The sequence below is a fragment of the Homalodisca vitripennis genome, chromosome 4 (genome assembly GCF_021130785.1).
Source record: "Homalodisca vitripennis isolate AUS2020 chromosome 4, UT_GWSS_2.1, whole genome shotgun sequence".
Lineage (NCBI taxonomy): Eukaryota > Metazoa > Arthropoda > Insecta > Hemiptera > Cicadellidae > Homalodisca > Homalodisca vitripennis.
The window spans coordinates 7333798-7359823 of record NC_060210.1 but is presented as its reverse complement, the minus strand read 5'-3'; the positions used below and the strand labels follow the sequence as shown (position 1 = coordinate 7359823).

The 26026-nt window shown below is 35.0% G+C and overlaps 1 protein-coding gene across 1 annotated transcript in view; it reads left to right on the top strand.

The window, feature by feature from the left end:
• Positions 1–549: 549 nt before the first annotated feature.
• LOC124358861 overlaps positions 550–26026 on the top strand; it is a 172325-nt gene continuing 146848 nt past the window's right edge. Inside the window, exon 1 of the mRNA XM_046811095.1 lies at positions 550–1547. Within this exon, the coding sequence (XP_046667051.1) occupies positions 1211–1547 (337 nt within the window). The 5' untranslated portion in view covers positions 550–1210. The remainder of the gene's footprint in view (positions 1548–26026) is intronic.

Sequence of the window (26026 nt, the reverse complement as noted above, 5' to 3'; positions counted from 1 at the left end):
GTACTTATAATAAAATTCATAGTTTTCAAATTACGTTTATTGGAGAGGAATATTAGTATTGTCTGATCATACCTTCGGATTTTTTAAATGCAAAGTGGTGGGGGTGTAAAGTTCACTCCCGAACCACAACCCTCCCCGCATCTTCAATGCATTCGAGAACACTCTGTAATACATCTAAATTTGAGATGCAATGACGTCATTGTGGGAGCCAGCTGTCTCGCATTACTCTTCGTCACTGACAGCGAGCGACTTGTGAATAAAACATGACGTAATACCATCCCCTCACATCGTGAAGGTAAACCTCAAAATAAACCCTCCCTGGAGGAAACCCGGGATCCTGACTAGTCAGCGTCTTCCTAAAAATCCTAATCTCCCCATGAGGCTGCCCGGTGAATCAAGCGAGTATGACAACTGGATTGACGAGCTCTAAAAGATCTCCTGAGCGTAAATGACCGGGTGTTTATAAATAAGCGGACTTCGCGCGGGTTCGGCAATTTTCGTCGCCGCGGAGATGTTACCCACGCTGCGTTAGCTCCTCAGTGATCGTCGGACAGTTCGGGCGTGCGGACCTCAAACCGCCGTTCTGCTTTTGTTTCTGTTTCGTTTTGGTTATCTCGCCACGTGTCTGTTATGAAATGTGACCTCGTGTTGACAGCCTCTCGATTCTGTCTGAGCTGGCTGTTATAGTCCAAGAGGTCCACTACGATATCAAATAGCACATAAACTTTTTTATACCACTTTCTTGTTTGGCGATTTAAAACAACTGTTTTGTAGAAGACACATTAAGGACCTGTACAAGTGTTGTTAATTCTAGTTAGACGTTTTCATACATTGTGCTGTGCTAGTGTAGTTGTGTGCGATTTACTCGTGTGTCATTAGCATTTATTGATTAGTACACGTGAAGCTCATGTGGTACGAAGTAGACTCGTTTGAATGCCAGACCCGGCGCCGTCCTAAGCAGTATTGACCCATTGCAGTGCGGCATCCCTTGATTGACCCTTGGTCCATGACGGAAATCAAACATTCTTGACGCCTCGCAAGCATTTCGATGTAATATTTAAGACTGAATATAGTTTACGCATTTGTATTGATTTTTTGACCTATTTTTCGTTGACGTGTTTTCTTTTGTTTGCCTGTTTGAGTGCAGTGTACAACGTCGGTTGAACTGGAGGAGAAGGAATTCTTTAAAGGATTGTTTGCGAAAATCAACATGGATCCTAACGAGGACAAGACCCCGTCGAGTGAACTCTCAGATCGGTCCCGACTGACAGACCCCGGTCCCCCGCCTATACTACCCCCCAAACCCCGACCCCAAATTTCTCTGAAGATCCCTCTGCAACCCACAGGGTCCATCCCCTTGCAGACCTCTCCCCCGAGACCCATGAGTTTTTACTATGACCCCAGGATGGTCGCGATCCCCATGACCCCAGTGGGGAATCACAATTCTAACCACAATTCCAACGAGATCCCCGCAATTCCCATCCCCCTCGGACTGATGCAGGCGTACCCCAACAAGGCGTCTGAGTTCATGTTCAAGCAGTTCGAGGGTAAGCATATTTTATTGTAAGTTTTTCCACAACAAGAAATTATTTAGTATTATTTGGGCTTTACTGATACATTGTTTAGTAATGTTTATCGCAATGCAGTAAGATTTAAAAATTTGCGAAATATGAACGCACACTGTGTTTAATTTGGTTAAATTATCCAAAAAGTCGTGTACATAAATTAACTTTTTAGTGTTATTTGAGCCCGAAGGAAGTCTAATGGATTGTATTGGTTGCATCCCCCTATACTGAGTACATATGATAAATTTCAGTGTTATTGTATGGACGTATGATGTATTAAAGCTTGAACTCCATGATTTCCATGATTCGCTCATTTGATTGAATAATTAACACAAGTTCACTCGATTGCATAATACGTGTGACACTGTAAACACAAATCAATGGTTTGATGCATGCATAACAGCAATATTTAAAGTTAAGTGAATCTAGTAATCTTTTTTGTAGGTCTTCAATGGTATGTAATATTTCATGAGGATTCTTAAGAGTAATGAACAATAGCACACGTGTTCTTTATGATTGATTTAGTAATACTTATTACTTTTGTTATTATATTGATTTTACAGCTTTGGCAAATGCATAAAACATGATTATTTAGTATTTAATAAACTAATTGTACTTCCCAAGACCAAAATTGTCTTCGACCTAGGCTCAAGAAAGTATTATTTTAATATAAAAATATTAGTTTTGAGTTTAAACTTTCATATGCACGAAAAGCAGCACAAAGTGTCTAGCCTTTACTATAAATAAAGCAGACCCAGTTTCTGTACAGTTTTCACTTTTCGCTGAGAGACTAAACTAAAAGTTGTTTGTCGAAGCTGAACATTACAGTATACGGGCTTTTTAGTATATAACATTTTATAGTTACAATACTTTAAATGTACTGTACTGTATTAAATAAAGTCTAAAATATTTATTCTCATTGATATAACTAGTTTGAATTCTGAGTTTGTACATGCACATATATTTTTTGAATTGATAAAATATGTATATTTAGTTATAGAAATCTAACTACTGTAGCTATGAAATATAATGTTATCCTTTAATTGCTATGGAACAACGCAATAATATATCTGTACAGAGGCAATAGCTGGAACTACAATAATATCGATTAGATGAGACACAATGTTGTCCTTTAATTGCTATGGATCAACGCAATAATATATCTGTACACGGGCAAAGCTGGAACTGCAACAATATCGATTAGATAAGTACAATGTTGCCCCTTAATTGCCATGGATCAACGCAATAATATACCTGTACAAATGCAATAGCTGAAACTGCAACAATATCAATTTGATGAGATACAATGTTGTCCCTTAATTGCTTTGGATGGACACAATAATATATCTGTACGAAGCTATAGCTGGAACTTCATCAATATCAATTAGATGAAACGCAAAGTTGTCCTTTAATTGTCATGGTTCAACAACATAACACTTAATATCCGTACAGATGCTATAGCTGGAACTGCAACAATATAGATTAGATGAAACACTATGAGCTTATGTAGGGAATCACCATAAATTATTAGTTGTATTGAAACACAAAATTCCTTTTTTAATTGCTTTGGATGAGTAGACTAACTGAATAATTCCCGCTAGAGGAATAAAGTTTGATGTATTTATAAAATTTCACCTTAATGATTTTTTCCATTTGGCAAATTTTTACCATTTTAATTAGCATAAATGAAAAATTCAGTTCTTTTCAGAGCTTAAACATGTCCCAGTCTTAATTAATTTAAGATAAAATTAGAATTCAAATATTTGTTATAGTAAATTGTGGGCTACATGCAACAGAACTTATAATTATGATAGATTAAAATCCTCCTGGAAAAGGTTTCGAACTTGTACTTAAGGTTAATGAAACTGTATGGATTATTAACCTAGATAACAATAATTTTAGCTTTTCTGTACTTCTAGAAGAACAGAACTAATACAAAAAATAAGAAATAATCATGACGACAATGGGCTTAATTTTGTTATTAGATACGAATACAAAAGTTTCAATGTTTATGATCTAAACTGTGTGTCATGTAAAATGTAAAACATTTATCTAGGAGTAAGTAGGTCACGAGATCTGAGTGAGTAAACTCTTTGGTGACTTCACGAGCTCTACGTTTTGGTGTATCGATTTTGTGTAACATCTCATTTTAATAAACACAAAGTCTGTCTGTGATATACAAAAATCATCGTGTTATAAATTCGTAACTTAATCAAACTGCAGTTTTCGGATTTATATTTGCGTTTTATACACCATGTTTACATGAATAAATAAAATATTTCACGTAGTTCATATATGGAATAAGGTCGGTATGGAATATGTAGTTTTCAGTATAATATTACATTAAAAGTAAATGAAATCCATCTTATATTTGAACATCGAAGTAATCTTTTTTGTCAATGCAGCAGTTTGGATTCCAGTGTTATAAAACACGCAATAATAAATATAAACATATTAATAACGACAGTATTATAGAGCATGAAAATATATTATAGCTTTGACATTATTATTGTTGACTAAGTTCATTTAGACCTATTATAGTAGTAGAAGAAATAGGATCACTTCTTAAATTATCCACATTTGATTCTCTCGTTCTCTTATCTGTATTGAAGCAGTCTAATCCACAAAGATAAAGTCACGCTCGCAAGTTTTATGTATCTGATAAGCCTTAAGTCTGATAATTATATTGCCTGTACTTTTGTGTCTTCTGTCATCGTCGCCACAAATTTCTCAACAGTTATTGGTTTTCTATGTGGGAGGTGAACTACGAAGTTAAAACGTTAATGTTTGCTAATTGTATGCCCTCTAAGTGAGGCACTTTGGAATAATTTCACAAACAGTTATTAATTTTCTCATTCTTATGAGCTAGCTGGATTTAATAAAACAAATAATTTGGGCAGATCTAAATTTCAAGATACAAAGATTAGTGATACTGTACGAAAAGTAAAATAAATTTAAATTCTTAATTGTAATAATTAACTACAGTATTCTTTTCTATTAAGATGTATTATCACTGATGAATAGAAAGGGCAACAGTATTTCGGACATGATTATAAACACGACGTTTCGAGGATTCGAATCCATCTTCTTCTTCAGGGCAAAAAACCTGATGACAATTAACTAAAGAGCAAGTTACAGAGTGAAAGTACAGAGGATTCAAACGTATACGTTAGCGCCCAGGGCCGTCAAAAAGTGGTAAAAACCATGTTACGACTACACTATAAAGGCAAAGTGCCTATTTAATTATTTCGTTGTAAATTTTGATTTAGGCTAGATCATCGCAATGTATTGAAGTGTGATTATTTAACGTTAATTATGGCTTAAGCTTTTTTGAAACCTGTAAAAGAGCGTTTATTGTAATCCTCAAAAAACAGTGTTATATTTTTGGAACACATCACGATAGTAAATGTCCAAAATAATTTGATTATGATTTTTTCTTCTTTTCAGTTGAATGAGCTGTAAAATTGATATATTCTTAGCCTTAAAGTTAGTTTCCATTAACTATAGTAACGTATTTCATTAATAATGGAATCCCGAAATATGTCTCAATTACTTATGTCACAAAAATGTGTATTTGACAAATGTACGTACTAAACCGTGCAGATGAAACACGTTTTGTAAGATTTCTGAAGAATGCCTTAAATAAATACTCTTTGATATTCGAACGAGTTCATTAGCGAATCAACTTTGATTGTAGAGGAGTATTTACTGACGTTGTATAGATTTGCCTAAATGATTAATTAGTTAATTACAAAGAAGACAAGTTGCTACGGATTTCTGCAATAACAATTAAGTGACAAAACATTCATTTCTGTTTATTGAAAAGAAGAGGCGTCTTGGACATTTAAATCACAACCGAGTTTTTTTCCAAAAGAAATTAATCGCATAGGACTGTTGCGTACTTAAGTAATTAAAAGGAGTGTGAGATGGAGAAAACACGGAGATAGTCGGTTAGTTAAATTTAATTAAAAGCTAATGGGTTAACTCTGCCTGGAAGATGGGAGTTTGTTGAACAACAGGCGATACGCGTTAATTGCAGGATAGGGAAAGTTTAGTGACAATCGCGATAATCACTTTGATACTCATCTCATTTTGCATTGGACGAACTTGTTATTAGGAGGAAGTTAAAATGTTTTGTATCACCGTAAAGCTAGGACTCATAAGGAGTTCAAGGTACAATATTACAACAATTAATAAGTAAGAAATATAGTGTTAATACATCTAAATAATATTATAAATGCGAACGTCCTTTGTTTTGCTTTCACGCGTAAACTATTCAACCGATTGTACTGAACTTTTTCATAGACTTTCTTAGAATCCCTAGGATGTATATATTCTTATTTCAAAACTTCCTCCAGGCTACGCCCCACTGGTCTTTAAAGTAGCGAAAATCCCATCTTGGTCTCTAAAGTTGTAAAATATTATTTGAAAGAGCCTGTTAAATGTAATCAACTGTTCTGTGTAAACATTGTTTTATGACAGCACAGCCATATGTTTAATTAGTTTAAACAATATTTCCAAATTGTTTACATTTATGGTGTGTAAATTCTATAAGTAGTAAATATTTACGCAGTTTTTTTTTGTTTCAGCGATTAAGTAAAAGTCCTACCTTATAAAATGTCCTAAACACAATATAGACAGAACTGACTCCAAAGACTTCCTTTGAAGCAGTCGGCATAAAATATGCTAGATGAAATTTGCTGGACTGTCCTTTTGCACTAATATCAATTCCAGCTATAAATTGTTCTAACACATTAAAAATATTTTTCAATTTGTAAGGATACAAACACGTATCTAATTTTTAGTACAAATTGAAAGACGGTTACAAAATCAAGAAATTGCGTGCGAGGCCGCGGGTAACTGCTAGTTATTTATAAGCAAAGTTAAATTTTTTTGTTTGAAGTTTCTTTTTGACGATGGAAAGATTGTAAACCAAATTTGCTATAGTTCAGTGGCACAAAAATACCGATTATTCGTATCACTGAACGATGCCAAACGTCCGTAAAAATCCTGTTTTCCTCACAGAAGTTAAAATATTCGTAGAAACTTCGGGTCTTTTTCGTTTAAGTGCTAGCACCTTACAAACATACTATACCTGACTGACAGTGCATTTAATAGTTTTTTTTGGGTGTTATTAGTTCGTAGGACAGTAGTCCAGGTACTACTTCTATTATAAACTCGCGCCGCTTATATTTTGCCTGTAATGAAACCTGCGTTAGTTCTGTCTGAGTTTTGTGTTCAATAAAACGTGTTGAGTTGATTTGGGCTTGGACTTTGCAAGTTCGAGTTAATTTTTTTTCTAAAAGAGCAAGCAGCGCAAAGCGCTGCGCAGCGGGCAAGCATCGCGTGATCTGAGTTTTGAATAGGCAAGCTAGGGTCTTTTGTGCTGGCCCTTAAACGAAAAAGACCCGAAATTTCTATAGCCGTTCATATTGGTGTTTCATGTGAACATTTTAATCTTCAAAGCAGAGAGCCAAGGTTCATAAGTGCTCTTGGAAGGATATTGTAAAGCCTTGGCGCCATTATAATATGTAATTGTCTCCATTAAATAATTTCCGTCTCAGGAAACGATCTCCTTCATTTCTGTCCAATAATAAAGATGTAGCTCTCTGAGGTAGAATTTGTTCCAGCCGTCCCAAAGTCTCTTTTAATTAATAGCTGTAGGAGTAATCGCACCGACTGTCAAATGATTTTGTTTCGCCTTTATTATTATGAGTAATTGTAATGTAATAATCTTTTTACTGTCGAAGGAACATCTTTACGCGATGGACGGAGTAAAATGTAATTTCTCACAGCCTCGGAAAGGCTGTGTCATAAAGTACAATGTTACTACTAGCAGTTTATATGTTATAGGCGCATGAATATCACATTTGCATGTAGTATTTTAGAAGATGAAAGAATTTGAACTGATGAAATTTGAACTTACATTGTTGGACATGTAAGTAAATTTTCATATGATTAGCAGCGAATAGATGAGAAACAAACTCTTTCACATTTTCTCTTTACATTAGAAATATGTTATACAGAAGTGTATGTTTTTATGTGTTTTCATATTATTTATCATTAAGTACTACTAGCTCTATAACCTGCTGCAAGTGATCGACAAACGTTGAAGTCAGCACTTTTGTTAGTTATATACGAGTTGTTGTAGTTTACTCGTATTTAATTTACATTAAGTACACTTGATTCATAACCTGATGCCAGTGCTCGTGCATGTTGAGGTTGACACTTATGTTACGTTATATACGAGTAGATGTAGTCTACTCGTGTTATTTGACATTAATTACTATTTGCTTCATAACCTGCTGCCAGTGATCGTGCATGTTGAGGTCGACACTTATGTTACGTTATATACGAATAGATATAGTCTACTCGTGTTATTTGACATTAATTACTATTTGCTCTATAATCTGCTGCCAGTGATCGTGCATGTTGAGGTCGACACTTATGTTAAGTTATATACGAGTAGATGTAGTCTACTCGTGTTATTTGACATTAATTACTATTTGCTCTATAATCTGCTGCCAGTGATCGTGCATGTTGAGGTCGACACTTATGTTAAGTTATATACGAGTAGAGGTAGTTTACTCGTGTTAATTCACATTAAGTACATTTGCTCCGTAACCTGCTGCCAGTGATTGTGAATGTTGAGGTCGACACTTAAGTTATATACAAGTAGATGTAGTCTACTCGTGTTATTTGATATTAAGTACATTTGCTCCATAACCTGCTGCCAGTGATTGTGAATGTTGAGGTCGACACTTAAGTTATATACGAGTAGATGTAGTCTACTCGTGTTATTTGACATTAAGTACATTTGCTCCATAACCTGCTGCCAGTGATTGTGAATGTTGAGATCGACACTTATGTTACGTTATATACGAGCAGATGTAGTTTACTCGTATTTAATTCACATTAAGTACATTTGCTCCGTAACCTGCTGCCAGTGATTGTGAATGTTGAGATCGACACTTATGTTACGTTATATACGAGTAGATGTAGTCTACTCGTGTTATTTGACATTAATTACTGTTTGCTCTATAATCTGCTGCCAGTGATTGTGCATGATGAGGTCGACACTTATGTTAAGTTATATACGAGCAGATGTAGTTTACTCGTATTTAATTCACATTAAGTACATTTGCTCCGTAACCTGCTGCCAGTGATTGTGAATGTTGAGATCGACACTTATGTTACGTTATATACGAGTAGATGTAGTCTACTCGTGTTATTTGACATTAATTACTGTTTGCTCCATAACCTGCTGCAAGTGATTGTGAATGTTGAGATCGACACTTATGTTACGTTATATACGAGCAGATGTAGTTTACTCGTGTTATGTAATATTAATTACTGTTTGCTCTATAATCTGCTGCCAGTGATTGTGCATGATCAGGTCGACACTTATGTTAAGTTATATACGAGCAGATGTAGTTTACTCGTGTTAATTCACATTAAGTACATTTGCTTCGTAACCTGCTGCCAGTGATTGTGAATGTTGAGGTCGACACTTAAGTTATATACAAGTAGATGTAGTCTACTCGTGTTATTTGACATTAAGTACATTTGCTCCATAACCTGCTGCCAGTGATTGTGAATGTTGAGATCGACACTTATGTTACGTTATATACGAGCAGATGTAGTATACTCGTATTTACTTCACATTAAGTACATTAGCTCCGTAACCTGCTGCCAGTGATTGTGAATGTTGAGGTCGAAACTTATGTTACGTTATATACGAGCAGATGTAGTTTACTCGTATTAATTCACATTAAGTACATTTGCTCCGTAACCTGCTGCCAGTGATTGTGAATGTTGAGGTCGACACTTATGTTACGTTATATACGAGCAGATGTAGTTTACTCGTGTTAATTCACATTAAGTACATTTGCTCCGTAACCTGCTGCCAGTGATTGTGAATGTTGAGGTCGACACTTATGTTACGTTATATACGAGTAGATGTAGTTTACTCGTGTTATGTGATATTAATTAATTACTGTTTGCTCTATAATCTGCTGCCAGTGATTGTGCATGATGAGGTCGACACTTATGTTAAGTTATATACGAGCAGATGTAGTTTACTCGTGTTAATTCACATTAAGTACATTTGCTCCGTAACCTGCTGCCAGTGATTGTGAATGTTGAGGTCGACACTTAAGTTATATACGAGTAGATGTAGTCTACTCGTGTTATTTGACATTAAGTACATTTGCTCCATAACCTGCTGCCAGTGATTGTGAATGTTGAGATCGACACTTATGTTACGTTATATACGAGCAGATGTAGTTTACTCGTATTTAATTCACATTAAGTACATTTGCTCCGTAACCTGCTGCCAGTGATTGTGAATGTTGAGGTCGACACTTATGTTAAGTTATATAAGAGTAGATGTAGTTTACTCGTATTTAATTCACATTAAGTACATTTGCTCCATAACCTGCTGCCAGTGATTGTGAATGTTGAGATCGACACTTATGTTAAGTTATATACGAGTAGATGTAGTCTACTCGTGTTATTTGACATTAAGTACATTTGCTCCATAACCTGCTGCCAGTGATTGTGAATGTTGAGATCGACACTTATGTTACGTTATATACGAGCAGATGTAGTTTACTCGTATTTACTTCACATTAAGTACATTAGCTCCGTAACCTGCTGCCAGTGATTGTGAATGTTGAGGTCGAAACTTATGTTACGTTATATACGAGCAGATGTAGTTTACTCGTATTAATTCACATTAAGTACATTTGCTCCGTAACCTGCTGCCAGTGATTGTGAATGTTGAGGTCGACACTTATGTTACGTTATATACGAGCAGATGTAGTTTACTCGTGTTAATTCACATTAAGTACATTTGCTCCGTAACCTGCTGCCAGTGATTGTGAATGTTGAGGTCGACACTTATGTTACGTTATATACGAGTAGATGTAGTTTACTCGTGTTATGTGATATTAATTAATTACTGTTTGCTCTATAATCTGCTGCCAGTGATTGTGCATGATGAGGTCGACACTTATGTTAAGTTATATACGAGCAGATGTAGTTTACTCGTGTTAATTCACATTAAGTACATTTGCTCCGTAACCTGCTGCCAGTGATTGTGAATGTTGAGGTCGACACTTAAGTTATATACGAGTAGATGTAGTCTACTCGTGTTATTTGACATTAAGTACATTTGCTCCATAACCTGCTGCCAGTGATTGTGAATGTTGAGATCGACACTTATGTTACGTTATATACGAGCAGATGTAGTTTACTCGTATTTAATTCACATTAAGTACATTTGCTCCGTAACCTGCTGCCAGTGATTGTGAATGTTGAGGTCGACACTTATGTTAAGTTATATAAGAGTAGATGTAGTTTACTCGTATTTAATTCACATTAAGTACATTTGCTCCATAACCTGCTGCCAGTGATTGTGAATGTTGAGATCGACACTTATGTTAAGTTATATACGAGTAGATGTAGTCTACTCTTATTATTTGACATTAATTACTGTTTGCTCCATAACCTGCTGCAAGTGATCGTGAATGTTGAGATCCACACTTATGTTACGTTATATACGAGCAGATGTAGTTTACTCGTGTTATTTGACTTTACGTACTATTTGCTCCATAAGTGATCGAAATGTTGAAGTCGTTACTTCTGTTAAGTTATAGACGAATAGTTGTAGTTTACTCATATAATTTTTAATTTTTGATTGTGATGTCATAACGCACGAGTTTGAGGTGAATTGCCAGAAGTAATACCGTAGATTTCAACAAGGCTCGTTATATTATATAATCCGTTGGTTGTGTATGTTATTTAACTAATTTGCACTATGTATAAAAGTTCCAACAATATTAACAGGTATTTTTAAACAGTTTCGTCGTTATTTTTAGGCCGGTTAACTCACGTATGATGACCGTGACCATGATTCATATCTTCTTCTTCGGTTAAGTGTGCTGGTTATGTACCATGCCGAAAGGAGCACGAGACATAATACCCTCTCCATTAATTGTTGTACTGCAGTATTAATCTCAATACCAAAATGTTTTCAATGCAACATAAATATTAATTTTTTATAGTATCAGTACATTAATACTGAAATATTGGCGGTACCGGATACTAAGATCTCCAGTTTCGAACTAGTGACAGTACTACAACACGAGAGTGCGGCTTCAAATCTGTAACGGCTTTTAACATTGACTTTCCTCTCTATTATTTTTTTTGGTACTCTTTGACCGTTATAATAAGTTAACCAAAGATGATAGAAGCACTCATATCACTATGTTAATCAATCTATAACACGTTTTATAACCTTTAAGACAAGTGTAACATAACAGACTTATCGGGCTAATATTTGATTGAAGTTATTGTAATAAAATAGTTTAAAATCATGCATAACTTTTTATCTCAGCATTAAAAACTTGATAATCACTCCTTCCATGTTTCCTTAAACAGCCAACAAACATTTAAAGGTAAACAATAGTTTCTTAATTTGGCATAGAGTAAAAAAATATAACAAACACAGCAGAAAGTCAACTTAAACCGAACTTGACTACTACGAACTGCTAAGCTATGGCATCATCACCGTAGCTAATAGGAAACTGGGAGCCGTAGCTAATAGGAAACTGGGAGTCCTCTAGTTTCCGCCTCCTCCCTCTGACGCCGATACGGATCATCAGCAGTATATTTATCCTGACAAAAATTAACAACCAGTCTCCTGGCTTTGGTTTATACAAAACGCAATGAAAGTTTGTTAGCTACGTTACAATATTTATAGTAAATATAAGGGATGAAGCAACGTTTATCATAATAAACCATGAAAAAATAACAACGAATTGGACATTCGCCACCGAGAGTTTATTTCTTCATGTGGTAAATCCACAAGGACACAATGTTAAACGTACAAAAAGATATTTTGACACCTGAAGAAGAGAGAATTTCTAATCCTCGAAACGTAGGACCTGTTTTATAAAGTTATAATAGAAAATGTCCGAAAACTGTCATTTATTTAAATCATCCATCACCAACAATTAGTTTAAAAAACAAATACAAATATACAGTGTAAATTAAGTCCTGATACGCCTGGATATATTACAAACGGATTGAGATACTGATGTAGAATGTTCTCCATTACATATTAAAATACTTTTTTGGAGGGTAAAAATATATCTCCCCTTTTTAAAGGGGGGTAGATAGAGGTCAATTTAAATTTTCAAATTGCAACCCCTATCTTGTGACATATAATTTGAGAGGTAAATTGAAAAGAAGCAAAATGGGATGAACGAAAATCTCTACGACGATCCTAGAAAAAGTTATGGGCAAACAACCCCTTGGATCCAAAAGTGTTAATTAAGCCCTAATACGCCGGGGTATATTCCGTTCCGAACGGATTGAGATATCAAAACAATCTTCACTATACTTACTAAACTATTGATTTATTTTTTGAGGGTGAATAAATGTCACCCCCCTTTTCAAAGGGTGGTAAAAGAGGATAATTTTTAAATTTCAAACTGCAACTCCTTTCTTGTTACATGTCATTTTAAAGGTATATTCAATATTCGAGAAAAACCATTAGCTCGGGGCGAAAGCAAAACAAATAAACAAAGACACTTCTACGTTTATAATATTATTAGAATTTTTGCTATCATGTTGGCATCTTGATTACATGATTGTTGCGAGCTACACATGTGACATTCTCACTCTGGCGCTAGCTGTGCGTGTGGAGTGCCACGTTCAGCAGGAACCTAGCTTGGGCGTGCAGCCCGAGCTATTGAAAGTTCTGTCAAAGCTATCCACAATATCCACAAATAAAAAACAAAAATGTAATGAATCGTTTTTGAAGTCGTGATGAAAATATTCTAGCAGTGAGTTCTAAGGTTTTCTGGTGACTTTTTTTTGGAAATGTATACGTCTTTAACCGGTTGAGGAGTACTGACGGATATAACCGTCGACCTACCTAGGTTCTACAACACTATCATTAATGGAATTTAGGGATTAAATAACACTTTTTAGTTGTATTTAATCAAAATGTATTGAAACACCATAATATCTTATTTGATAATTATCAAATTGTGATAATCAAAATATGATCTTAATGATAATTTGATAATAATTTCTGACCTTCTTCGCCTTTAACCGGAATATTTTGGTGTTAGAACTTTGGAAAAGTATGGCAGTTTTCAAAACTTGGGTACACGCAAAGTGCTACTTCACATTTAGTGTTTCCAATATTGTCTGATGACATTTATTTTGGAAGTCCATAGTGATAACTGATAACTCTCATTTAATCATATAACCCGACATATTCAAATTATTTTTGTACTGGGTCGGTTGAAGCAGTGCACTTCGTTGGGTTGGGTTTTTGATTGCATGAACTGCCTACAAATACAATCATTATAAATAACCTATAAATAAACTTGCCACAAAAAGGGCATTTGGTGATAAAGCTGTGATTACATATTCTTGCGTTACGGTACAGCAATAATTACTTAAAAAATTTCGAAGTCGAAATAGTACATAAGAAAGCCACTAGAGAATACAAACAGCCCTAATATGGATTACTTGAATAAGCCCACGATGACGGTTAAAACCGTCACTACTCTTTTAGGATCAAACGGATATAACCGTCAGTACCCTTTTGGAACCACTTTTATGATAAATTTTTCACAAGGTGAGCTAAAAGGTTTCCCTCTAATGGTTTTATCTACGAAGAACATTAATACACACTTACTAGAGTTAATCAAGACAATTCGTGTTACTTCCAGCACTGACACCAGGATGGGCGATAACTACGCTAAACACAATAGTTCCATTTTAGACCATACTCTGGACAGGGCTTTAAAAACTGCCTAGAAATGTCAAATTGAAAACCTAGGCTTTAGCTGTGAAAACTTTGTGATTCAGCTAAACACCCGACTGCCGAACCAGTCGAAGGATTCTTATGCAAAAAAATGTTTTAAGGAAAAATTACAATTTTCATGACTAGGAATTTGGTTTATAACTCCCATTTAATCATATAACCCGACATATTCAAATTATTTTTGTACTGGGTAGGTTGAAGTCAAAGACCATGGACGTAAAAATGTTGTTAATTAACAATACCGTAAATGAATACCCCAACTAGTAAAATCTAATTTAATCTTTTTTATTTCACAGAGAGAAAAACCAAAGCTTACTTTATGGCTAATGTCCTTTTTCATAAACTTACAATTCATTTGATAAATTGAGCAGACCAGCCGTAACATAAGCAAGAGTTATGTATTAATTTATTCACTAAGCCTATGCAAAAAACGTGAAAGATGGTTAGAAAAGTCGTTGTCTTTCTTTTCACGTGTCCACAAAATAGCGACCTTGTGCTTGGTGTTGCATACAAATTGTTCTCACCCTCACAACATACTAAAATGTTATCGAACATTACATTGAATGCGTGTGCTTTGGACCAAAAGTGTCTCATGAGAATTGAGTTAAAGTGATCAAAATTGCAATCTGATACATATTTATATATTTAATTTAGATGTATTTGTATGTTATTTATGAATTTTTAGCGATAGTACCCTATACATTTAAATAACAATCATGCAAATATTATAAAATTATATATTCAACAATGGGGTAAAACTATAAGAGGCATTTTGAAGTTCATACCAAAATAATATATTCGAGCATTCAATAGTTCAAGTATGAAAAATATTTATTAATTTGTTCACCTATGAAAATGTTTGAATCTCCCCTTCCAGAATGGGGTATTGTGGAGGTAAGTCAAAATGTTTAAATAGAAACCCCTAGCAAGTGACTACCTATTTAAAGGTATTATGAAAAGAATAATGGCGCAAATTTGAGGTCTCTATTGTTACTATATAAAATTTGGTGGCCAATGTAAGTTTGAATTTTGTATGAAATTCTCACAGTTTAAATTGAATTTAAAATTACCGTAAGGCTATCAAACATTCACTTAATAGTTATTTTGTGAGCTTACTCCACGAAATCATAAAATAAGGTATTGCAAGGATCAACAAACATCAGCAATAATGATTAATGTAGCATTTGTTTTGATTTGTCTGGCCGAAGCCCATTAGGAAGTTCTGGGAATGCCAGAAGCTAGTTTTGCCATGTCATTTGGCTGACGATCCATGAGGGATGACGTCCATGGCTTTGGCCCCTGTGAGTGGGGGGGGGAGGTGTCTCGCGTCTTACGGAGTCTCAAGGCGAAAAAGTCCTGTGACATCCATGGGGTATCGTCATGGTTAGTTAAACAATGCTCCAAGCAAATGTTTGCACCATTGACCAAACTGATAAATTTTTCATTTGAAACAGGCACCTTTCCAGACAAATTAAAAATTGCGAAAATCACTCCGATTTTCAAAAAGGACGATCCTTGCGTGACTAGCAATTATAGTCCAATTTCTGTTTTGCCTGCCATCAGTAAAGGCTTTGAAAATTTTTTTTGGCACGACTGGAAACCTTCCTTTCAAGATTTGAAATTCTGGATCCAGAACAATATGGATTCAGAAAAATAGATCAACAGTCGATGCAGTCACAAACCTTGTTGAACTCCTCGTCGATGGGTTGGAGAGAAGAGAACATATTTCTTGACCTCTCCAAAGCCTTTGACTGCGTGCATCATGCGACACTGCTGCACCAGTTAGAGGAATGCGGCATTCGAGGTTTGCCGCACAAATGGATCATGTCTTATCTCAGTGACAGGATCCAGTGTGTACAGATCGAGAATCTCCTGTCAGACAAAACACAAGTAACCCAAGGTGTTCCCCAGGGATCAATTCTTGGCCCAATTCTTTTTAATCTCTCAACGGACTGAAATCATCTATCCAGCATGGTAAAGTGATTCAGTACGCTGACGACACGACTATTTGTGTAAAGGCAAAATCAGCTGCTGAATTAGAACTCAAATCATTTCTTGATCTAAATCTTTGCATTCAACATTTCAATGAAATGAACTTGCAAGCAAACAATTCAAAGTCAAATTTCATCAAATTTTGTTTTCAGCAGCGCAATGAGCAAAACAAAATCACTGTGATGGTGGATGATGAACTCATTGAGGAAACATCTTCCACAATGTTCCTTGGAATATATCTTGACAAGGAGTTGACTTGGAACGGTCACATTGACAGCGTTTGCTCTAGAGTTAACTCAGGCATTTATGCTTTGCGTAACCTAACACAATTCTGCTCCCTTGAACTCTTAAGAACAGCCTATTTTGGCTTGGTCCATACTCACTTGGAGTACGGAATCAGACTTTGGGGTAGCTGCTTTAAATACAAGCTGGAAAGGGTATTTAGACTTCAGAAAAGAGCTGTCAGAACCATCTTGAAATTGAAAACAAGAGAGTCGTGTAGAGAAGCATTTAGGGAGCTTAGATTATTGACTTTACCCTTCCTCTATATCTTGGAGGTCGCCCTGTACTGCAGGTCATGGTGCACTTTGACTCAAGGCAGGGATGTTCACTCATGTGATACTAGAGGTAGGGACAACTACAGAATTTAACCACACCGAAGTACAGCCTTCGAACGGCTGCCATCTCAAGTTGGTGTCAAAGTAATCAATTGCCTTCCTGAATGCATCAAAAATCAAAACCTGAATCTTTTCAAGGCTCGTTTAAAGCATCTTTTGGTGTCTAGTGCCTTCTACACGATTGAGGAGTTTTTTCAATACCGCTGGGACAATTAGTAACCCGCCTACCCGATATTATGGCGTTGAGAGTGTGATTGTTTGCATAATTTTTGAGAGATGTACATATGTTTGAGTGAGCTTCATGGTATGAATGGCTAGGAAGAATATGACGCTTGCAACACAATTGTAAAATTGTAACAAATGCAATAAAGAATTTATTATTATTATTATCTCTAATTGGTTACCAGTTAGTACGTGAGACACATTCAGCCCAGTTACTGTGTCAAATAACCCATTGGGGGGGGGGGGGATTCAAAACCTTTTACACATAAAAAAACTCCTTACTTGGTCATATAAACATCCTCCAAAGTAAATCACTCTTGGAGGGTGGGACTTGTATGACACATGGTATAAATATATTATTTAAACACATTCTATTGCGTACAATCAGAAAGTAGACAGAGCATCATGTTTTATATTTTACTAGTTCACACAAAGTAGCGAAACAATTGAACAACAAAACACAACCACTGTGCTGGTCATAACAGTATTAATGTATCACAGTTTGTACAGTCGAAGCTGAATGGGAAACTTTAAAACAATTCTTATTTTATCCATCTAATAAAGATAATGCAAACTATAATCAACCACAATCTACATATTATCATTGCCACTCAGAGTGTGGAGTGATCAAAGGTTCGTCTGCTACAGACGAGAGCACCTTGATTCGCAGCTGACAAACGCTGAGTGATTAAAGTGATTATTTAAACATGCGAGAGGATAAAGATATAACTTTATTGCTTTTGAATTGAGTAAAAATTAAACACGCGTTTTGTAAACCCTACTTAGATTTTGTTGTTTAACCTTACTTAGGTTAGGTTAGGAAACGATCCAAGTATTAAAAATCCATTTACAAAATTAAGTTTAGTTTTAGTTTTTACGTTGTATGTAGTATAAAAGTCATGTCCTTTCAGAAGCATCAGAGGCTTCTCAGTGTATAGATTGAAGCAATTTTAATGATCTGACCATACTGATACAGCTGCACCAATGGCACAGTGTAGCGGGTACAACGATTATCGCAAGATAATCGAATCAAGCAACGTAGACCGTGACTGCTGCTTGGATGGGACTGCTGAGCGATCCTGTTCTTGCAAGCAGCCCTCAGTTTTGGTGGACTTCTTAGCCCTAACTTTTTATGCTAAAATAGAACATTCTTTTCTTTATTATTTTTACAATATTATTAACACTGTTGTTGCACATAATGAAGCAGCTGGACAGTGAGGTTTCTTAATGAAATTGATAGATATACAGGGTGAGGCAGACCACCTGTATACGTATAGCGGCCAAATCAAACGAGGTAGAATTATTCGTAGCACCTTAAACCCCCCTATTTTCCACCCCAAAGAATTTGGAGAAATTATTTTTGAAGTCTCTAAAACTCCCCAAAAGGGTAGTTTTTTGGGGGGTAGGGGTGGTTTTTGGAAAATTTTTCAAATGTAGAATAATAGAATTTTGAAATACTTAACAGCTCCATTCTAAAAAAAAATCAAATAGCAGCCTAGGTTTGTGTTATACATAATTAGAAAGGTCTTTAAAAAATAAACATTTTCTACATTTAAAGTTTGTCTCTATCTCCAATGGTTTCAAAACTGTAGTACAAAAATAGATTTTTTAATAATTTTACTAAGTTAAGTTTGTGTTAATATCAAAATCTAATGAAACAAATGGAAAACAAGTTGGACTTTAAGTTTAATTTGTTTTTAAATAATGTAGTAAAAAACATAATCAGGATTTTCATCAGTGTAACACGTTTCCAAAAGCAATCTAACCGTGGTGTTCATGTTTTAACAATCCCAAATACACGAGTTGCCCCTGTAAGAATTTTGGAACCAATTCCTTAGTCTCTTATCTAATCTCTGTTTATTATCGTCTCCCTATTCAGTTGTTCTTGTGACCACGTGGTATGAGGTAGATATTAATTTAAATTTTTTTTAAAGTACGTAGTGTAAGTTTTGTTTTGTTCTAAAATGCCGTTCTCAAATGAGGAGGGATTCCAGATGCTTATGGTATTAGGGGGATGTTTCCAAATTTACTCAGCTGCCGCTCTTCTTTATGCCCAACGTTTACCCAGACCGCGAACATCACTCCAGGAACGTTTTTTCAAAGACTTGCTAGTCGAGTTCGTGAAAACAGGTCATGTTCAACCTGACCACAACAAAGGAAAGGAACTCGCCAGACCCGTGAGAAGTGATAGGGCACTCGAAGTTTTGGCAGCCTTTGAACTGAATCCGCATGATTCTACACGAAGAGTAGCTCTTGATTCTGGTATGAGTCAAAGATCTGTTGTAAGAATCGTTCACGATCATAAAATGCACCCATATAGGATGTCATTACATCAAGAACTCCATGGAGATAATTACCTTCATAGAATGAACTTTTGTTTGTCGGCTCGAGAAAAACTACAACAAAATCAAAACTTTCACCGTAACATTCTGTGGTGTGATGAGGCTACGTTTAGGAGTAATGGAGAAGTGAAACCGTCACAATATGAGATACTGGGCGTTTGAAAACCCACACTGGATGCAAGAAGTGGACAACCAAAGGTACTACTGGACACTAAATACCTGGTGCGGTATTATCGGTGACAAAATTGTAAGGCCATTCTTCTTTGACAATCGCCTAAGACCGAGTAGTTTTATATCAACTTTCTCATTGGTCACTTGCCTAATTTATTGATCGAAATCCCTGAGGAAGTCTTACAACGTATGTGGTTTATGCACGATGGGGCACCAGCACACTACGCCGAAGATTCTCGATTAATTCTAAACGAGCAAATACCCTGACAGATGGATTGGAAGAGGCGGCCCTGTGTACTACCCAGCGAGATCTCCTGATTTAACGTGTATGGACTTTTACTTGTGGAGTAGACTAAAAGAACTAGTGTATAAATCAAGACCAACAACTAGAGAGGACATGATGCAGCGGATAAGGGAGGCTATAAACACGATCAGTAGAGAAAGAGATAATTAGAGCTGTAGATAGCTTCACCTCAAGGATTGAACTCTGTCTGGAAAACAATGGGTTGTAGTTTTGAGCACCGGTTTTTAACTCTTTATGAGGTCAGTTACTAGGTTGTTGTTGGTTTTAGTTTTATAATTGCCATATTGATAATTTATCATGATGCTGCTGTAACATGGTAGATTTGTTTTCAAAGCCAGTTTGAAGTGTTTATTATTTTTAATAATGACAGGATACTACTTCCTTCCATGGCACTCACATGCAATGATTAAATAACAACGGGTTTTTCTCCTATACATTTTGTGTAATTTAAGTGTAAAACTTTTTATAATTGAAAATTTACTAATTTAATAACTGGGTAATTTTCCTGTTTCATGAGAGAACTCAGCACTTATCGTAAGACATTGTAGTTTACGGTGTTCCAATACCTTTTTAAATTTTAAAAGACTTTTAAAAAATTGGATACAGTTTTTTTTTTCAATCAAAAACATAAAAGACGAGTTTACTGTTGGAACTTTTTTTTACTTGCACATTGCACTGACTTTTATAATAAATACATTGAGTAAAATTATTAAAAAATCTATTTTTTGTACTACAGTTTTGAAACCATTGGAGATAGAGACAAACTTTAAAATGTAGAAAATGTTTATTTTTTAAAGACCTTTCTAATTATGTACAACACAACCTAGGTTGCTATTTGATTTTTTTAGATTTGGTCTGTTAGGTATTTCAAAATTCTATGTATTTTTAAAATGTGTAAATTTTGGGGTAGGGTGGCATTTGATGATATTTTTTCAATAAGCCATCTCATCATTAATCTTCAATAAAAATATCGCCTATCTACATTTGTGCAGGTAGTTTGCAATAAATTTACCCACAAACCCCTGATTATTTAACGTTTTTGGTGTACCCTGTACATAAGCGGCAAGATAGGTTCAAAATTTTTGCATCTAAATAATCAGTGAAGAAATACCTTTAAAATGAGGTGTAACTCAACATACCTTTACATTTTAAAATTTTTCCAAAACCCACCCCTACCCCCCAAAAACTACCCTTTTGGGGAGTTTTTAGAGATTTTCAAAATAATTTCTCCAAATTCTTTGGGGTGGAAATAGCGGGGTTTAAGTTGTTACGAATAATCTAATCGTTTGGTTTGACCGCTATACGTACTGTACGGGTGGTTTGCCTCACTCTGTTTGTGACTGTCCATATTAGCTGAGTGAATATGATATTCTAGCTTCGCATGAAGCTAAATATTGATTAGAAAATGGAGGAACTTGGTACACTGTTAACTCTTAAGTGTTAATATCATTAAAGGCATTCAAAACGCAGGTAATGCACTTAAAAGTGTAGCATTTTAAACAAGTTTAGAATTGCGTGAATTTAATTTAATAAGAAGATACAAGGGGTTTTTAGTGTTAAGTAGTCTTGACAGACGGTAGGTAACGATGTTGAAGTGCACTCCTTTGACAAGTCTACATATGTTACTTGAGAATAGTAGTTCGATTCTGAGTTGAGCCTTTGTTGCACGGGTCCTTTATCCATCTATTACTGGATTTTCGTTGGTGCAGATCAGAAAATCTGAAGGCTAATTTGTCGGTACGGCTGGGCCAATGTATTAGTTCGTTAATGGCATCATTAACTATGGGGGAGGGGGTATTAAAGCCTTCTCGAGTTCCACCCGATTTTTCTGTTGTAATCAAATCAGCCCGTTAAGTGTGTGTCAAAATTGTGAGTGATTTTGGGCGAGTACAGAATTTCTATCCGGTATACTTAAATAATTTTCATGGCCTTAATTACTATTTAAGTAAATAGTTTACTTAAATAGTAATGAAGGGATTTTATTATTATAGGGAATTTCATCTGACTAGATTGCAGATTTATTAAAATAATTAAGTAAAAGGATAGCCATTAGAAAAAACAAACTGTTGATGTAGAGTACTCGCTTTTTCCTCTTTGAAAATATCTCATATTCAGAAATAATTGGTGAGTTATGAAGCAATAAAATATTATGGTCATAATTACATCAGCTAGAGTAGATCTACACATAGCGTCACTATGATATGAAGGGTTAATTCAATGAAATCAAGCATGGTGAACTTCCCTACCATGTCATAGTGCACTCAATAATTGTGTACCTTATGAGACAATGAGACTCCCACTTCACCTATTTACAGCTGTCTTTGATGTCGAAATGATGTAAATGTTTAGTTTTGAGCTTCTTCGTCATCGACTTTCTTTGGGTCTCTTCAGATGAACATGACGTCTGAGACAGCGTCAGATACCAGACGCTGCAGTAAAAGGAAGGTGAATTAGAGTAGAACTACGATGGTATTACCCTCATTAAAGGGAATTGTGGATTGAAAATTTAAATTAATTATTTTTTGTGCAAAATTCCAAAGATATTTTACAAGTTTTTTGCAAGTAAGAAATTTCGATAATTCAATCCTGGATATTTTGATTAGTTTTATGTTAACTTTGCACATGTTAACTTTGCATGAATATCAATGTACAATAAGTGACAGAATGATGTAGGACACACGAGTGTAGCTGAGGTACACCTGCCCAGTCTGCGACATCGGTTGTAAAGGCACAGGGCCACAATTCTTTTCAGGTCGGATACGTCACAAGCGGATATCGCCGTGTCATTTATTGAACGAGCATGATTTACATTTAAGATTCCAATGTTTGTCGTTTAAATATCTCTTTAGACTCCGTAATTTAACCATTTGTAAAATGATAATATTTTTAGCATCAGAAAGATTTGTGGTATAGAGTTATTGTTCTAACGATGTCTGCGCCAGACGATGTTGAACGATGTTGAAAGCTTTCTAATGATTTTTCATGCATGTTAATGAACTAGTACAACTCGCAATTAATTATGTACACAGAAGTTCATGGATACGTCCTGAACAAATGTAACAGTATATGAATGTTATTACTTAACAAGTACAAGGAAATAGTGCTTTGATTTTATTATGCATGAAGGAATTTGTGTATATCAAGTAACTATACATTAATAACCGCTCTTTGTGTCAAACGAACAAGAGTAGGCCTACACGAACAGCGACGTCAAAGGCCTGCGTCATCTATGTCATGACGCTTTGTTCCTCCTGGACGCAATTAACTCTGAAACTCCATTGAGATCATTATATTCTTTATAAGGTTGTAACAGAGATACGGTCAAAGCTATAATGATTTACATCTTATCTAAATATCAATCAATAACTCAGAATTTGTTAAAGAGTACTGTGAATTTAACAATAGATTATATAAATTCTTGAATAAAATTGAACAATAACTCAAATCTTGAGGGGAATAATTTGATACAAAGTAAATTAATAGCTTTATTGTTATAATATAGAATGTTCTAATGTATATTAACGGTTTTTAATGGTATGTTTACTAACTCCTTCTAATTGTCTTACAATCAATTTCTCAATGTTCCCTAACAATTTTAAAGACACTAAAATTATAAATTGCTTTTCAACCTCAGTAATGAAACGGCCAAAAGGTGTTAATTACGTGAGATAAATTAAAAAAGAACACTTTTGGTAGCAAATGGTAAAATCTGTGGTGACGTATCAACAAAAAATTAAAAAAAAAATTCAGCCTGTTCTTATCCAATCTTATATTTCTTAATCCTAACCGATGTCTAAATTCTAAAGTTAAAATTAAAATGTACCCGTGTTAGAAAACCCAATGACAGTCTCTCACACAGGATTGGAAATACGACAGCTTTGGTATTAAACTTTAGGTAGCTGTATAAAATCCTCTGGGATTCAGATTTTTTTGATACCTTGAGACTACGGTGCAGTAATTAACTTTCATATTTTCCAAACATCGAACGAAATCTTTATTAGACCATAAAACAGCCTTTGAATGCGGTCTGCTGTGTAGGAATGAGCTTACAAATATAGTCAAGAGCATAATTACAATGGATTGGAATTCAAACAAGCTGTTGAGTTCCTTTTACTGATAAGCATGTAACTGATAAAGGAAGGATCCTCGGAGACATAATCTGAGGTAGTAACAGCCAATGCGCAGGTACCTTAAAATATCAACTTGTTATTGTGCCGCATAAGTTGGTAATCTGCCTGGTGAGTAAGGTGTATCCCAGTTAGAATTCATAGGACGGATGTAACAGAATATTGGCAATGGCAATAAAATATCTCTAGCTCTTGAAGTTACTGGATGAAGGTTTTAAATTAACAGTTGCATAGCAGTTGCTCTCCCAGTTACTTTTTGATTCCAGTAGCTATTTTCATAAGGCATTTCTCTCGTATCTCTCTTGCTTCTCGTTTATCTTCCAGGTGGATTCCTATGAGAGTAAACTGAGTTGTGAAACAATACTACACAAGAAACGAGGATAAGTGAAATATATTTTCATCATAACTGATCGGACAGTTATGAGGGTTTCTGTTTGAAAAACAAAGCCGTCCACCCAGACCGCAGTTAAAAGGGGGGTAAGGGAGGGGTCGTTTGCCCCGGGTGGATAAATATAGAAGATTGTCTTACCGTAAAGCGAATCGCTTTATTTGAGGATCAAAAAGTATAAATATCAGAATTAACCACAGAATAAACAGTAAAGCTAGAAATAACGGGAGTCACATTGAGTTTAGCTTGTTTATTTCTGCGTTTAGACATATAAAGCAAAGTATAAATATCAGAATTAACCACAGAATAAACAGTAAAGCTAGAAATAACGGGAGTCACATTGAGTTTAGCTTGTTTATTTCTGCGTTTAGACATATAAAGCAAAGTATAAATATCAGAATTAACCACAGAATAAACAGTAAAGCTAGAAATAACGGGAGTCACATTGAGTTTAGCTTGTTTATTTCTGCGTTTAGACATATAAAGCAAAGTATAAATATCAGAATTAACCACAGAATAAACAGTAAAGCTAGAAATAACGGGAGTCACATTGAGTTTAGCTTGTTTATTTCTGCGTTTAGACATATAAAGCAAAGTATAAATATCAGAATTAACCACAGAATAAACAGTAAAGCTAGAAATAACGGGAGTCACATTGAGTTTAGCTTGTTTATTTCTGCGTTTAGACATATAAAGCAAAGTATAAATATCAGAATTAACCACAGAATAAACAGTAAAGCTAGAAATAACGGGAGTCACATTGAGTTTAGCTTGTTTATTTCTGCGTTTAGACATATAAAGCAAAGTATAAATATCAGAATTAACCACAGAATAAACAGTAAAGCTAGAAATAACGGGAGTCACATTGAGTTTAGCTTGTTTATTTCTGCGTTTAGACATATAAAGCAAAGTATAAATATCAGAATTAACCACAGAATAAACAGTAAAGCTAGAAATAACGGGAGTCACATTGAGTTTAGCTTGTTTATTTCTGCGTTTAGACATATAAAGCAAAGTATAAATATCAGAATTAACCACAGAATAAACAGTAAAGCTAGAAATAACGGGAGTCACATTGAGTTTAGCTTGTTTATTTCTGCGTTTAGACATATAAAGCAAAGTATAAATATCAGAATTAACCACAGAATAAACAGTAAAGCTAGAAATAACGGGAGTCACATTGAGTTTAGCTTGTTTATTTCTGCGTTTAGACATATAAAGCAAAGTATAAATATCAGAATTAACCACAGAATAAACAGTAAAGCTAGAAATAACGGGAGTCACATTGAGTTTAGCTTGTTTATTTCTGCGTTTAGACATATAAAGCAAAGTATAAATATCAGAATTAACCACAGAATAAACAGTAAAGCTAGAAATAACGGGAGTCACATTGAGTTTAGCTTGTTTATTTCTGCGTTTAGACATATAAAGCAAAGTATAAATATCAGAAT